At 40.0% G+C, this 16,460-nt stretch overlaps 1 protein-coding gene across 2 annotated transcripts in view; it reads left to right on the top strand.

Annotated features, from left to right (window-relative positions):
• The first annotated feature begins 1,065 nt into the window (after positions 1-1,065).
• The window catches only part of PPARGC1A (PPARG coactivator 1 alpha), a 112,541-nt gene continuing 97,146 nt past the window's right edge, over positions 1,066-16,460 (top strand). Inside the window, exon 1 of one of the 2 annotated variants that reach the window (XM_049630388.1) lies at positions 1,066-1,346. In XM_049630388.1, coding sequence (XP_049486345.1) covers positions 1,302-1,346 — 45 coding nt within the window. In that variant the 5' untranslated portion in view covers positions 1,066-1,301. Of the gene's footprint in view, positions 1,347-14,685; positions 15,003-16,460 lie in introns of those variants that run through there. The other variant, XM_049630387.1, reaches the window with a different exon arrangement.

The following is a 16,460-nucleotide window of genomic DNA, read 5'->3' as shown; positions in this document are numbered from 1 at the left end:
CGTTGAGCAGTTTCCAGGCAAAAGGGTTATTTGGGGGTAAGGAGGGGATGGCAGTTGCTGACTTGCGTGTCTCACAGTTTCCTGAATTCTCTAAGAGAATTGTGATCAAGGGTTGAAACTGTGACCATCGGCCTGTGTTTGCCCCTTTGCAGACCATTCCATAAGTCGTCAGCAGTTATAGCCAGAATTTCAAAATGGGAAGCCGCTCTTTACGTAGCAGGGAGTGTGGCTTTTTCAAAATAGATTCTGAAGTCGAAAAGAACTCCGAGTGTTTTTTGAGAAGGGTTGACCTCCTTTCATGCCACTTACTGTGAATTAAAGCTGTGAGGGAGAACGAGTTTGGGCATGTGGTACAGCACTGAGGGCTGCTGCTGCCAGGGAACAAGATTTGTGTTTCTAAGGAGATACAACAAAAAGGAGAATGCTTTAAGAGCCAGCGGCTGTCAGAGTGTAAAAGTATCTACGTTCAGAAAGGGAAATAGAAGTTGAATTAAGTAATTTTACACACACGTTACAGGGTGCCCTTCTGCTAGTAATTCCTAAATGCAAAAGCAAATAGTTGTGGCCACAGAGGGCTTAGTACATCTCAGCTGATTTTAGTTCTCAGACCCAAACTGGATACGGTTGGTATTGACCTGCTCTCTGCATGTGATTTTAAGACGATCTGACTTTTGTCTGTCATTTTGTTGGGTCGGATTAGTAACAGGGGACAAAGGGTGACATATCCCCGCAGAGGGGTTGGGCAGCCACTTGACAATCTATTTTGAATAAATGAGAGGAGGAAAACCTTCGTCGGACCAAGGGGGGCAGCAAACAGAGTCCTCGCTCAGTAGCTTCAACGCCAGCTTCAGCCAGTTTGCAAATGTGCGGTCCGTTATTAGTATCGAAGAATGTCCTGGATGGGTTCATTGGATAAAGTATCATCACAGGACAGAAATCACAGGGAGAGCGCCCCAAGGAAAGATTACAGTACAGCTATATTTACTTAGTGCCTCTGCACTAGGGTTTTATTTTCCACAGTTGGAAAGGGAACCACCTGTCTCAACTGCTGATGTCAGAGAGCTCCCTCGAGACACAGGGCTGTTGGAAAGCACATGATACTGTATATGTTTGCTCTTACGTCCATATCTGCCTAAGATTGGGTTTCAGGTTTGTGCCCTATTGTGGAGTTCATTGAACAGTGACTCTGAGGTGCCCTCCCACGTCAGCATGCCCTTGTGAATTAAAAGTAGCCTGCGAAGGCCCCTGTCGTGAGTGTTCCCTCAGCTTGCAATACAAGTGTTTGCACTGCAGTAAAATGAATGACATACGTCTTGGGGTTATCATCTATGGATTCAGTTTTGACAGTGAGTATCCGGAGGCATTATCTCTGCACCAGAAGCCAGTATGCTGCCGGTGTTTGGGCTTTTGTTTTATTTCTAATGATCAGGATTTTAAAAATTATATGGGGATCAGATTTGGAGGTTTTATGTGTAGATTTCTAAAGAGGCAAAAAAAAAAAAAAAGAGAGAGAGAGAGAGAACAGAATAGTATGTGCTTTTTTTTTTTTTCCCCTTGATGGTAGAATGTCAATATGGAGGAATTGTTGTAGAATGAATGAAATGCTTACTGCCTAATTTGGGAAGACTAAATATTATGACCATGCATTTCAAGGGACCTATTGCATTATTATTTAAATTTTTTTTTTTTTTTTTTTCAAAAAGTTGGATAGTCACCGTTCCAGCTTTTTGTGCCTGGCGGGGGGCGGGGGGAGGAATTAGGCCTTTTAAATGTTGTTCTCTAAGGAAATGTGAGGGCCACTGCACTGCACAACTCCAGGGGGCCCCGTTTATGTCACAGTGAGGACTCACGCTTGCACTATCCCGCTGACTATATGTCCAATCCCAGAAAATATGATGCTATCAACATTACTCAAACATTACATAAAAATAGAATTGTTAACAACAATTGCAGAAGGCTCTCTATTAGTGAAGTTGTTCATTATTTTAATAGTGCCATGCATCTCAATTTGAATATCTTTACCAACTTGCAAATTATATGGCTGTTACACAAAATAGGTGGAAAACGGAGTCTCTGAGAGTGTGAATTACATTCTTGGGCCACATCAAATCAATGTCCTATTAGGGATCAGAACCCGGGTTCTTAATTCCCGGCTTTCCCATGATGCACACCTTCAAATTAAACTAATATTTGAAATGATGCTTGGTATCTTTTTCTCAAATCCTAAAAATAGAGTCAATAGGATGGGCTCAGACCCCTCGGTTCATCTAATCTTTCCCCCGGTGTAGGGTTTTCCTCTGAACCATTAAAAGTGTTATAATATATGATTGATATTAATTAGTTTTCTGTAAAGCACTGCACTCCTTAACATGAACTGAACTAGAAATAAATATATTACCATGAATTAAGATTTTATTAGTTGCGAAGAAGAATTGGATGAAGGCACCTATGTGAAATCCTAAGTACAGGCGTCAAATTGAATTAATGCCAGCCCTGCCTTGAGATTAATTTGAGTGCTGAATAAGAAATAGTATACCATAACATAACTGTGTTTACTGAATCATTTTTGGCATCAGAAACTAAAGCTACATTACGGATGCAACAACAGGCTTTTCTCCCTTGGAAGAGAGAGGCGGGCGCATTTTGTAATTAACGTGGATGTTACCCTCTGAAAAATGCCTCTAGTCTCCAGGAAGAAAACCGTCTTCTTGAGAACGCCGCATCCCAGTGTATATCGGGGGCTGCATACTTTGTATTGCTCTGGCTATCTTCTGTATCCTATTAGAATTGTATAATATGATCAGCTCTATTTTCCATCCTCCCAGTCTGGAGTACTGGGGTAGACCTCACTTTATACATTTGCATCTCGTTATTTTGTATATGTTTTGGCAAAGTGTGTAAAGTGTTGAAGATGTATGCGGTTGCCTCAGGGATGTTCTGGAAGGGATTCCTGATTATGTAGGGACGATGGATTATACAGCATATAATACAGAGCTGTGCACACAGAATACTGTAAAGCTCCAGTGATCACTCTTCACAGCCTGGGATGCGAGTGGTGCCCCCTAGGGGAGTGCATTGCTGTGGCCCTCCTCTCCTACCCCATATTCATTCTGCAATTCCCCGATGCCGTAATTCACTAATATCACTTGCTTGAGGGGGGAGCGCAAAACGGGAGACGGGGACTGGCAAATAGGAAGGTTCCGCACACCACATACGTGATTTTGAATTTTCTAGGTGCCACGTTGAGAAAACGTAAATTTCATTTTAAGAAAATCTCTCGTTTTCCCCAATACATCCGCTGTATCATGTTAACATGTAGCCAATATAAATTATTAATGAGATAGTTTCCATTTGATTTTTCACGCTAACGTTTTGAAATACCATGTATATTTACATTTACAGCACATCTTAATTTTGACCAGACCTATTTCAAGTGCTCAGCAGCCATATGTGGGCGGTGGCTACTGTATTGGACAGTACAGTTTTTAACTTATATGCCAGCTTTTCAGCATTTCATTACACAGAAAAATGACTTACAAGAAAAAAAAAAAAAACAACCTTAAATATCTAAGACAAGTATAACATAGCCTTTATGTCGTTTTACCCATCTAAAAAGTGATTGTATGATCACAAGTTTTTGGGAAGAGTATGGACTCTAGGATGATTCAGTTGATAGGCCACTGGTGGCAAAATTGACTTGATATTGAAAAGTGTTTTGCTCCTGTGGCTTTGTTTTTCATGCTTCCCCCAGGGACACCATCGTTTTAAAACACAGTTTGATACTTTGTGGTTCTTCTTACATTTGCAAGCTCATGGTATCTTGTCAGTTTCCACACAATTTAAGGGATGTCTTGTTTCTTAACAGAGAAAGTCTTTGCAGACTTTTGGCTTAAGTGACTTTTGTGGCCAGCACAATGGAAACAAAAACTGTTCTCGGCACTTGGTGCTTCTGGTCTCTTTGGAGGTAGAGCCAGGTCAGGACCAGTATGAGACTGGTTTTACTTTTCTTCAGGTAAACAGAGAAACCAACAGACACTTGGCATCCCTGCAGCTTAGACGATGATTCTGTGTGCTCTCATAGAAAGTCAGCTTAATGTTAAGACCTCAAAAGAAAGTGTTCTGCTTTGTTTCTAGATTTTCTTTTTTTTTTTTTTTAGATGAGGAAGCCAGGCAAAGTGCAAACTTACGCATCTACTATAATGTTGTTTGATGTTTAAATTGAGTGAAGTATTTGTATGTGAATATAAAGTATCATCATTGAGTACTTTATATGTCAAGCACTGGGCTCACATATACCTCATTCAACCCTAACAGCAACCATCAAAAATGGGCATTTACACTGCCATTTTCATTGTTTAGAATGTGAGGTCAGATAGTTTAGGTACCTCACTTGGGGTCACACAGATAGATAGATTCTAAGTGACAGATCTGCACTGACTGACCCCCAAGGTCATGTTCTCAGAGAATGGGACCACATTTCCAAACCAAATCAGTGACAACATTCAATAATGAAGTTTGAACCATCGGCAAAATACTACAGATTTAGAGTTGGAAGTTTCCTTCACTCAATTTATTTAAGAAGTACGTTCAGAGGGGCACCTGGATGGCTCGGTCAGTTTAGCGTCTGACTTTGGCTCAGGTCATGATCTCACGGCTAGTGAGTTCCAGCCCCATGTTGGGCTTTGCACTGGCAGCTCAGAGCCTGGATCCTGCTTCGGATTTTGTGTCTCCCTCTTTGTTTCTCTCTGTCCCTCCCCTGCTTGTGTGTGCACTCTCTCTAAGATAAATAAACTAAAAAAAAAAAAAAAAAAAAAAAAAAAAAAACTAAAAAAAGAAAAGAAATGTATTCAGGGAATACCTAATCCTATCCTATCTTTTGATAGAAAATATACCTAGGAAGTTGAAGGGGCTTTGTCCACGGGGAAGCAAACACACTTAGACATCAGGTTGTTCCACACCTACTCCCCAGTGGTTTGTGTGGTTAATGGTTCTTTTGAGAAGATAAGTTAAACATGCAGAAGTTTTTTTTAACAGAAGTGTAGTAATCTTTGAAACGTTGTAATATTATAGGAAGATTCTTTTCTCTTTCTCCTCTATGCATTTTAGACTTTTTTACTGAAGTATAATATGAATACTGAAAAGTGCATACATCATAGGTGTTCAGCTCTATAAATGTTCACTAACTGAATGTACCCACATAAACAGCACTGACAGCAAGAAATAAACCATGGCCAGCTTTCTGGAGCCCCTCCCCACAGCCCACGTCCCCAGCTCTCAACCACTGCCAAAGGCAACCTCTATCCAGACTTCCAAGTGCGTAAATTAGGCTTATCTCTTTCTGTACTTATTTTTATAAAGAATAGAATAAGGTATGCGTTTTTTGGTGTGTCCAACCCCTTTTGCTTCACATGATGTTTCTGGGATTTATGTACATTTTGATGTGTCACAGAAGTTCATTCTTTTTCATTGACGTGCTTGACTATACTCCTGAAGCGTAAGAGTCCCAACAACCTTAATATTGTAAGTGGAATTAAGAAGTTTATGGAACATTAATATCATTTCAATGGCTTCCCCCCCCCCCCCCCCCAGAACATTATCATCCCTCGTTCCATTTGGTTCAATCTAAAACACAGGAACAATACAATCTAAATACATCAACAGACAAAGGGCAAGTAGTAAATAAATCTAAATAATAAACCTAAAACACAATGACAGAGCGGTCACCTTAGCGGTTGTGATGCAAGGTACATCCCAGCAACCCACTCTCGTCCTGTGTTTTTATGCGATAGTCAACCTCAGGTAATATAATAGAGAGGACAAAGAACACAGTCTGAAAATACCCACAGGAGAGCACCGAGTTGTAGTTCCCACTTAGTAGCTTTGTATAGCTGTGCAAAAGGTTAGACGTGGCCTATTTTTAGGTGCCCTGCGTGGAAGTGGATCCACTAAGATGGATGGTGGAAAGTTAACACCTTAGGAGCTGTCAGAGATTTTTGCTTTGAAAAGAGGTAGCAAAAGAATCCTTTCTGATCATCTGCTCAGGCCAAAGGACAACCCAGTCTCCTTAAAGCGCAATGAAGCTTTTGGCTTGTTTAAAAGGCAAACTCTTGCAAACTGCCTTTTGGAGATTAATCCATAGGCACGCAAATGAAGCTTTCTTGTGTTAGCTTTCTTATTGTTTCTTTGCTCTTGGTGCAGGAAAATGGGATGTTAGGTATGTCATGCTAGTGAATACTCTTTGGACATCCAGCATTGTATGAAAATAGCTGGTGGTTTATCAAGGCTTTGTCCTCACCGAGGTTTATCATTTACCTGGTCTTACTTTGCTTACTCCATTGTCACTAGGGCTCTCTCTCCAAATTTCCTATTAGGGCATTTAGTGTGCCTGTGGATACTCACTCAGCCCTAAAGGAGGATCTCTGGCTGGGTGGCATTAGATGACTCTGAAGCATAGATCTTCCTCCTCCTGTTAAACTGGGTTGTACGTACAAAGAAAACAGCTGACTGGGAGACATTATTAACTCCCAAGGATACATCAGCCAACCTGTGATACAGCCTTGGTTTAGTACATTTGCTAATAATGCCATAATAAAACATTTTAGGCGCACGGCCTCTTCTCTTTCCATACCCTGCCGTAATATCTCAGGTAATTTCTCTCAAATTAAAAAGGGGTAAGGTCTCCTTTGACCAAATATAATGAATCCTTCATTTAAGCTGGGCAAGGGGGAGTGCAGTGGTGGGGGAGCATTCCAGGATTAGGAGGCAAGAGGGTTACTCTAAGTTTTTATTTCCCTAGATGCTGTAGACCTTATTCCTCTTTACAAAACCCTAAGTTCAGGATCCTTCCTCTTTTCCAAATCCCCTCTCTCCTGGTAATGTCTTTTAATCCCTGTTGTAAAACCAAATTGCATGTTAGTATGTCAAATGGCATCTCTATGCAGGCATAGTCAATAGTCACTATCACGCGAGGTGTGTGGTTTTCATTTTTACTGTGCGAGTAGGAACTTGGTCTCACACATTACTTATGCCACTTAATAGCATTAATGACAAACAAGATGAAAACTTGCTGTTTCTCTGGGGCAACTGCTGGGCTTTGTAAGAGACTCAGGTCTGTAGAAGCCAGATTTCACATAGTCAGTATGTGTGAAAGTAGTATATCCCTTTTCTAGAATGGTTAGGAAGTTAAATACCTATATTGCAAGGGAAGTGATGAAGCTGTGCTCTTTCAACAAAGTTGAAAAACAGCTTCCTACTCTTCTTTGCACACGCTTTCTGAATTCTTGCCTTTGTTCAGTGAAACATTTGGATTTCCTCTGTGCGAAGAGGTCTTTCCAAGTTGCCTGTCTCTGCCTCTGTCAAGGCAGGCATATCCTTGCGTCTGAGAGGTGGCAAGGATCTGAGATGTGTTTGAATCTGGCCATCTCCTTTGACCGAGGCTCAGAGACATTAAGTGAACTGCCCATAAAGCTGAACTGTGGGCTAGTGACACAGCTGAGTGAGGACCCATGTTCTTCCACCATCCCTTTCCTTCCATCTTGGACTGAATCAAGATCCACAAAGTTCCTCTACCTCTACTTCTCGGATAGACTTGAGCCAAATGTAATCTCACAAGCATAGCTACCATCTGTCACCATCCAAGGCTACTATAATACCATCGACTCTATTCCTTTTGCTGTGCCTTTTACTCCCGTGACTACAAGTCTCATGAACTTGGCCTTGGTTCCAGCCTCATTACCCCTTTTCCCACGAAAATTCTTAATAGTCAAAATAATGATCACCCAAGTGTGGGAAGAGTGATTTGCAGGAAAGGCCCATGAAACTGTGAGAACACTAACTCCAAGGGGCTAATAGTAAGAGCCTTCATTCCTGTGAGGATAGTGAGCCTTCCTGGGGAAAGAGAATGGGTCAACCTCTCCTCCGGGATACTTGGAGGGTCCAGAAGGAGCTTCCTGCCCAAGAAAAGTGCTGCAGCACATGAGAGCCTGCACAGTGGCTACACATTTGGGAACAGATTGCATCCCAGAAGTTCACTTGTAAGTCACTGGTTTGAAACTTGGATGGAATTTTCCTCATCCTGCCTACTTCAGTTGTCTTGGGAAGAAGTCACGTCTACATCAACTCTTCCCAAACCTGCCAGGACGGCCCCTTCCTGTTCCCAGGTGCTAAAATCTCTTCCTGAGAAATCTTCTTAATAGTTTATAGTCACACCATTCTGAAGACATTTACTAGTCTTTTTCTTGGTATGTGCTTCTGAACTCTGTTAGATGCTAGAAAGGAAGGAAAAATATGGCTAACAAATAGATGCTTTTGTATAAATAACTGAAATCTCCTTTACCCTACCAAGGATAATTACAGTTTTGAACGGAGAGTTTGTTAAACTGAACTGATGAAATTTCAAATCGAGAAACAAAGTGAAAATGCCAGGGGGATCTTGGGGCCAGGGGTTTGGGCCCACCTCTGAGGCAAGCTACTAAGACTTGATAGCTTTCCTCAACCTATAGCTCAGGGCTCAGAGGGTTTCTCAGAATGCTGATGAGTAACTGCTCCCTGTTACTCAGGAGGCTTTCTTCTGAGTGGAGTGTGGGCTACACTCGGTACGATAGACAGAAATGGCTTCCTTGTAAACATGCGATGAATATTTGAGACTTCCGTTGGATGCCAGGGGCCTTTTCTGTTTGCTACATTCCCTGTACATTAAGAGGGCACAGCTGTACGCCTGAACCTCTAGATTTCCTTGAAAAAGGGATACTTTCTATTTTGAATACAAAAGTTATACATGTTCATCACAGAAAATTTAAAAATTACAGAAAAACATACACACACGGAAAGAAAATTAAAAAGGACTTATAATATCATCAGCCACTATTAACACCTTGCCATATGTTCTCCCAGTCCTCTTTCTTCTTTTCTTTGAGTAGATACATTGGCATGTAAATTTGTTTTGATTATAGTTTTTTCAAACATAATTTTAAGCCTTAGTGTATTTTGAACATTTTCTTATTTGCCATTAAATGTATTTTGCAATAGATTTTAATGTTAGCGTTGAATATACATATATAATGAATATATAAACATATGAATATATATATGAATATATATGTGTATATACACAGACACACACACACACACACACACATATAAAATGCTTTATAATTTATTTAACTAGACTATTACTATCGCTCATTTACCTGGCTTTCAAGTTTTCAAGTATTTTATTTGTATATATTTATATACAAATAATATAGTATTGGGTCTCCTCACACCAAAAATCTTTGCACACATCCCCTTGTTGTGCCCTTAAGATGAATTTCCAGAAGTAGAATTTCTGGGTTTAGGGGGATGCCTATTTTTAACACTTTTGATACGTATTGCCTACTTGTCCTCTAGAAACACTTGTACCCATTTGTAATCCTACCAGTAGTATTTGACATCTATTTTTGATTGAGCTGCTAAATGCGGAGGTCAATCTTAGTGAAGTGTTCTTCTTGGTTAAGAAAGTTTTCTCAAAAATCCTGTGTCTGTTGGGGCTAGCAAATATAAGGTAAGATTTTATTTAAGTCATCATAAAATTCAGCTTAGACCTGAAGCTAATTGCTTCTTAAGATAGGAATTTATTCCCTTTCTGCCTCCCCACATTTTCAGGATAGATATTAGCTCTGCTGGAATTAAATTCAAATATCAAAGCACTGGAAAAATCTACAACAGAAACAAAAGCAAAATCACCAAACCTTTCTGAGACTTGTCTGATGGGAGTTAAAGAAAGAGAGAGAGAGAGAAAGAAAGGAAGGAAGGAAGGAAGGAAGGAAGGAAGAAAAATAAAGGAGGGAGGGAGGAAAGAGAAAGAAGGAAAGAAAGACAGACAGACAGAAAGAAAGAAAGAAAGAAAGAAAACTCTTCACCTATTTCATGCTTCCATTTTGAGACTAATTGAAAAATACAATTTACTTCACTAAAGGCAAGAAAAGTTAAGCTCATTAGGACCCAAGCTCTAGAAAAAAGTACCAGGCAGAACTATTCGACTAACAGTTTTGTTTTTTTTTTCCAATTTAGTAATTTGTGTACCTCAGTTTTCTCAGGCCCTTCACTAAGTTCCTTAGGGAATAAAAATATCTTCTTCAGTGAACTATTACATTACTGAGGTTTAGTGGCTCTTTATATTTTTCAACAGTGCCAAATTTAATAAAATACAATGTGCTTTATTTTCAATTTCAGTAAAAAAAATATTGCTAAATAATCCTATGGAGCATTTCTTATTTATATAACCAATAACTCCCTGCATTATAGATGCATTCACTTGAAATAATTAAGGTAAATGAAAATACGGCAGAATTAAATATCAGACAAAAGCAGATTTTAACCATCCTTTTATTATTTCTTATCTTCACACCTAATAAGCATACTTTTTACTTTATGTTTAGCTTAGTCCAACTGACTGACTGCAGCCCAAATTAATTTTCACTTTTTTTTTGGGGGGGGGGCTTTAATGTGAAAAACGGCAGGAGCAGATTCTGAGGTTTGTGTTAAAATACAGGCTGACTCAGTTGCACAGAACTGTTCTGCAGAAGGTTTTATTGGGGATAAAAGTTGTGTTGCCAAGGTTGTCTATTGCCTTCAGTTTATTTTAAAAAATAAACAAATGAATTCAAGGAAGCATGAAAGCCATGCAGTGACTTTTCTTCTGTTTGTTTCCCCCAAGGTGCTTTGTTCACATTGACATCATCATGGCAGAACAAAGTAAGATTTGATTTGAGAGTGTTTGTAGGCTAGAGGTGTTTGATGTACCCTGCTCTGCCACCAACTTTGGTGCCCCGCATGGCCCCAGTTTCAAACATGTCCCAGAGGCTCAGAGCATGTGCTCAGAAACTGACATGGGGTATCAGAATCAATCAGCCCCTCTAGGAATTAAAAGCAAGCAATTGAATGCCTGTTAGCAATGATTAACTTTAAAAACATTAGCAATTCTGGGCAGATCCCTTTCCTTTTCTGGAAGAATGCTCTAGGCAGGCAACATTCCCAGGAATGTTAGTTTCCAGCTATGTAGACACTCTCTCGGATATAAAGTTACCTCCGGGGTCTTTGCTGGTGCTTTTGACTTGGGAATGAATATTATTCTTATGTATAAAACTTCAGTCCTTCCTAGAAGGGTTTTCAGAGATCTATATGCCATTTTCAGCTGCTATCTAAACCCTTGCTTTTTTTCTTTTTATATTTTTTCTCAGTTATAAAATGAGTACAAGATAATCTTTATTGAGTAGCTTTGAGGACCAAAATTGATTGAAATATGCTATATAAAATGCTGATCTTAATGTCAAGCTCATGTCAGCCCTGCTATATATATTTTCTTTTCCAGGTTTCTTTTTAAGTTTTAGCCTTTAATTTGTCCTTACATCTCTATTTAAGTTTATAAAAAAACAATGGGACAAAGATATTTTATACTAGTAGCTCTTTACTTCTGAGTTCTCACCTATTTGCAATAATAATGTTAAAACAAATTGTCTTTGCTGCTGTCTACTTGGGTATTTGAGTTTGATTGTGTTTATTTAGTTTTTAAGTGATAATTGTCTGAAGCAGAGAGGGTGAGAAAAGCCTATAGTTTGGGGCAGTGGTGGGGAAATGTTACATGCTTGGTCTAATATTTTTGTTACGGAATGGAATTATCTCGAAGGTTTATTTTCTCTCTTGTTATCAACTGAGGCTAGATCTCTTGCCTTCACTAATGTTGGAGTCTTGGGAAACGTTAACAGAGCTAGTGAGGGGAGAAATTCCACTGGGGTGGAATCTAGGTTCTGTGAAGATATGGAACATTATGGGCTCTCAACAGATGTTAATAAATACCTCTTTCTATTGTTGGGACAAAGTGAGGTTGATTTGGGTGTGAATTGTAATGGTTAGTGGAAGGACCTTGTACCTAAAAAGGGTGTGTTTTAAGGAGAAGAGGAATCCTGGTATTGGGCAAAGTTGCATTGTTTTTTTTTCATAACAAATTATTTTTCATTTTTAAGGGCTGTCATCCCCCTAAAATTGTCAGCTCCCTTGTGTCCATGTCCTGTGCCTTCTTGGTAGTCCTTACAATATGTTGCTGTGGACACAGATTTCAATAGATCCTTGCTGATTGAAAACAAACATTTGGAAATCTTAGAGGCAGAGCTGATGGAGAGGTATGAGGAGGGCCGCAGGGAGAGAGGAAGAGAAAAACAGTCAAGACAGAGAAAGAATTAAATATAGAAACTGCCTGGGAAGCCAGAAAAGAGCTAAGTTGGTGAGGAACTAACAGTTTATGTTCTCCTGAGAAAAGAAAAAACTGGACACAAGAGAATTTTTAAAATCTGAAGAGCTAATTAACCAAATTATAAGACCTCTCAAATATCCCTCTCGTTAGAGTTGTAACTTTGAGATTAAAAAAAATAATAATAATAGTGAAAGTGACTCTAATTTGTCCCAAGAATCAATTTAAGTTTGGAATTGTCCCGTCATAGAAACTTGAGGGGAAATATGCCCTATGCTGTAGCTTAGAAATCATGTCAGTGTTTTGACTCTTAACTCCCCCTCATTGTGATGGTGAAGGGAGAAGAAAATGTATATAAAACCACCTGTAGTTTCAGTGACTGTGCTGATTGGATTAAGAAAAAGTGGAATTAGGTGGTAAGAAAACAAGTAAGAAAACCCCAACACCACAATGTGGGCAGGTTACAATATCAAAAACAATCATACAAAATGTTCCAGTGCAAAGAACTTCTTTAAAATGTGTGAACAGAATTTAAAAAATATATATGTATATACATTTATATGCTTAGAAAGATATGCATAATGGATGCCTAACCTTTGATAAAGACAGTTAAGAGTATCAGAAAAAATCACCACAGGGATCACCTGATAATAATTAATAAACATCAACTCTTATTGGTCAAGTGACCACTGTTATTTCACAGTTGGCTGTGTTGAGGGTAGAGCCAATGACCTTTGCCCTGAATTTTAATAATTTACTGTAGTTTTACATTAAATCAGAATATAATTGGGAAGAAAATTAGTGTTTCTTTGTGGGGAGTGCAGAGTAATGCCACTAATTGCATGTATAAAAGCCTTCCCGAGGTTGTATTTTCCTGTTCTTTCTTGATTTAGGAAATTAAAACTACAGTAATTTTCCGCTATTTGTAAGAGGGAAGATGTGCCGGTGAAATGTACTCAGCTAACTTAAAATGTCAAAGCTCTGGGCCATCTTTTTATGTCCAGTAATGACAAACTGTCAATTTCATCACATTTTTCAGGAATTTACTGGCAACTTGTTGCAGATATCAGAGTAGAAAAATACCTTATAACATGTGTGGTCTGAAAGAAGAAACAGTTTGATTTTTGTTTGTTTGATTTGTCTTCCTTTCACCTTTAATATCGGTGCAACTTTACAGTTAAAATGTGTCAGAGAGAATCACCTTTTTTTTTTTCTTTAGAAAGAGATGGACAAGAGAGAACCCATTAAATTAACCTTAGTGGAACAGGAGATTAAATTAATAGTGCTTTAAAATTATTTTTAGATACCTGGGGGATTTTTTTTTCCAGAGAAGTTATTATCAAGTAAAAGAATTGAACTGATTTTAAAGTATATTGGGTTGAAAATTTTATTAAAAACATGTATTCACAAATTTATATACACATGTACATTTCCCTGGAACTTGGAAGGGTTAAATCAGACCACTGTAGTGTTATGGGAAGTGTTTCTCGGCGATCCCCAGTGCCTTGAGTTTGTTATGTATTCAATATGTATGTCATCATAAAACAGTGCACCTGCATTAGCCTTCATTGTCTCAGGGTAGAGGCTGGAAAAAAAAAAATTAAAAAGCTCAAGAAATGAATATTTCTGCTAATAGCGTGTCAGTATTTTTCCCTTACTCCACGGACATTCTTGGTCTCAAATGCAAACTGCACAGCTCAGGCACTTGGGTTGGAATCCAGTGTTTATTCAAAAAGGCACCCTAAGGCGGCTGGGGTGGAAATGGTACACATATGAAAAAAAAGGCAGCCGGGAAACTCAGCTGATCTGAGCACAGCGGCGGCAACTGTATTTACTAACACTTGTTTTCTGGGAGCCTATGAGAGAAATGGAAATAATTAGAAAGGACCTGAAAGGGTGGTATTTTGTTCGTTGTTCTCCTTATAAGGAGCAAAGCAAATTGCAGTAACACTTTGGGAGCTGGTGTTCCCTTACCGCCACGGGGACAGCAGATTCCTGGGTAGAGGAGTTTGTTTATACCTTAACAAATACAGACTATTTTGTTGATTAAACAAGCAAAAAAAAAAAAAAAATGCCTGCCCCATTCTCTGCTTTCAAACACTTCCCCCAATTAGAAAATGTCTCATAAAAATGCATCATGTGATAAGCTCTTGCTTTAGTCCCAAACCGAGCTGGAGTCCACTGGAGGTCTTAGTATTTGAATCCTTGGGGAGTGCACATTTTAGCTAAGAGTATAGTTACTCTGTGATGAAACAGGGAGCTTTGCCACTTGCTTGTTTTGGAAGGAAAATAAATTAAAAAAAGATTGCAGGGGATTTTAGTTATTATATGGCCAGGACTCCGTTTAGAGTCTGTGGCATTCAAAGCTGGCTTTAATCACAGCATGATGCTTGAAGCCTCCAAAAGTCCAAGTGTTTCCTTTCTTTCTTTCTTCTTTCCGTTTTTTTTTTTTTTTTTTTTTTTTTTTTTAAGCGTTACTTCACTGAGGCAGAAGGCTGCCTTTGAGTGACGTCACGAGTTTGAGCAGCAAGCTGCACAGGAGAAGGGAGGCTGGGTGAGTGACAGCCCAGCCTACTTTTTAATAGCTTTGTCATGTGACTGGGGACTGTAGTAAGACAGGTGCCTTCAGTTCACTCTCAGTAAGGGGCTGGTTGCCTGCATGAGTGTGTGCTCTGTGTCACTGTGGATTGGAGTTGAAAAAGCTTGACTGGCGTCATTCAGGAGCTGGATGGCGTGGGACATGTGCAACCAGGACTCTGTATGGAGTGACATCGAGGTGAGCTGGGGCTGGGCTCGGCACTGCAGCCAGGACTGAAGCGTCCCTCCCGATGCAATTATTCCTGTAACGGGGGGGTGGGGGGGAAGGGCTTGGACAAGGAGAGGAGGCAGGAAAGTATCCCGGGCAGGAGCTTTTGGAAGGGAATCTCAATCTTATCTTAACTCCAATAACTTTGCTATTTTAAGGTGGCTCTGAGATGCCTTGAGCAAATCAAAGCTTAGCTGCTGTCACCCATATCTGTTGCAGTTGGAAACTCTTTCCATGTGCCTTTGGCTCTGTTTCTACTCATATGCAATATTTATGCTCTAAGATATTGATATGAATCAGAAGCTGAAGTCTTTCCAGTGGTATTTAGTGGCCCGGTTGGAAAAATGCCATTTCTATTTATAATAAGATGAAGATAAAAATATTAAAATGGATGTGCTCAAATATAGTCAGTTTTGACTCTAGTCCGGATTTTTTTTTTTTTCTCTTTTTCCCCTCTCTCTCTGTTCATCAGACAGAGAACTCACAAAATCCTAAATAATCCTGCTAGGCTATTTTAGATTGCTTTCCCCGCAGCACCACAAAACAAGGGAGCTGATCCCTTTAAAACAGCTATATGTGGTTGAAAGATTTGGTCAGCAAATAAAAAAATATGTACATACGCCTTACGATGAAGGTTTTGCATTAGCGTCGGTGGCAGGGAAGCCAATGGTTAAATCTCTCTGTACCACGGAGAGCTGCCTGAAGCCGGAGAGAGGAGTTTATGCAGGGCTGTGTGTGGGGCTGCTCGCTGCTTGTGTAAAAATAGACGGCAATACATCAATTCCACAGTCTCTGCTGGCCACAATTCATACAGGGGGAGAAAAGCAAGCCGTTTCCTCATAATCTCTGGAGCCTACAGTGACTAGTGGGGGGAAGGAGGGCCGCGGCATGTTTGCATTCAACACAATGGAATGTTCTCGGAAAGTTTGGGCAACTTGGGAAAGAAGCGAAACTTTCTGCGGACTGCAGCGAGATGTAGCCCAATTGCATTGCACGGGGGACCGGAGCAGCTAACAATGACTCCGGCAGAGGACTGCTAGGGCTCCCTCTGGGCAGCCGAGGGCACGTAGGGTGAGGGGGAGGATCGAGAGCCACACGTGATTTGATTAAATAAGATGTCCATGTGGTGTGACGATACACATCTAAAGTGAAAATAATTTGGCCGGGCCGTCCGCGAATGCATTTCTCCTATCTAGCGAGGCATGCCCTGGCTCCTTAACTCTTTGCTGGGTTTGCACATGTTGGCTCGGGTTGCCCTCTCCTGCCTTGGCAGCTGGTACTTGCGGATCCTGACTGTCCTTATCTTGTTGTGATTTCTCGGTAAGGTGGACTGGATCGGGCTAATTCATACATGCTGTCGCTATTAGGAGTCAGGGTTCTAAGTGGCTTCAAAGTCCCCAGTGTCTTGGAGCCGCCGAAGCGTCCTGT

This window comes from Panthera uncia, chromosome B1, assembly GCF_023721935.1.
Source record: "Panthera uncia isolate 11264 chromosome B1, Puncia_PCG_1.0, whole genome shotgun sequence".
Classification (NCBI taxonomy): Eukaryota; Metazoa; Chordata; class Mammalia; order Carnivora; family Felidae; genus Panthera; species Panthera uncia.
The sequence above is the reverse complement of the archived record's forward strand: the minus strand, read 5'-3'. Positions and strand labels throughout refer to the sequence as shown.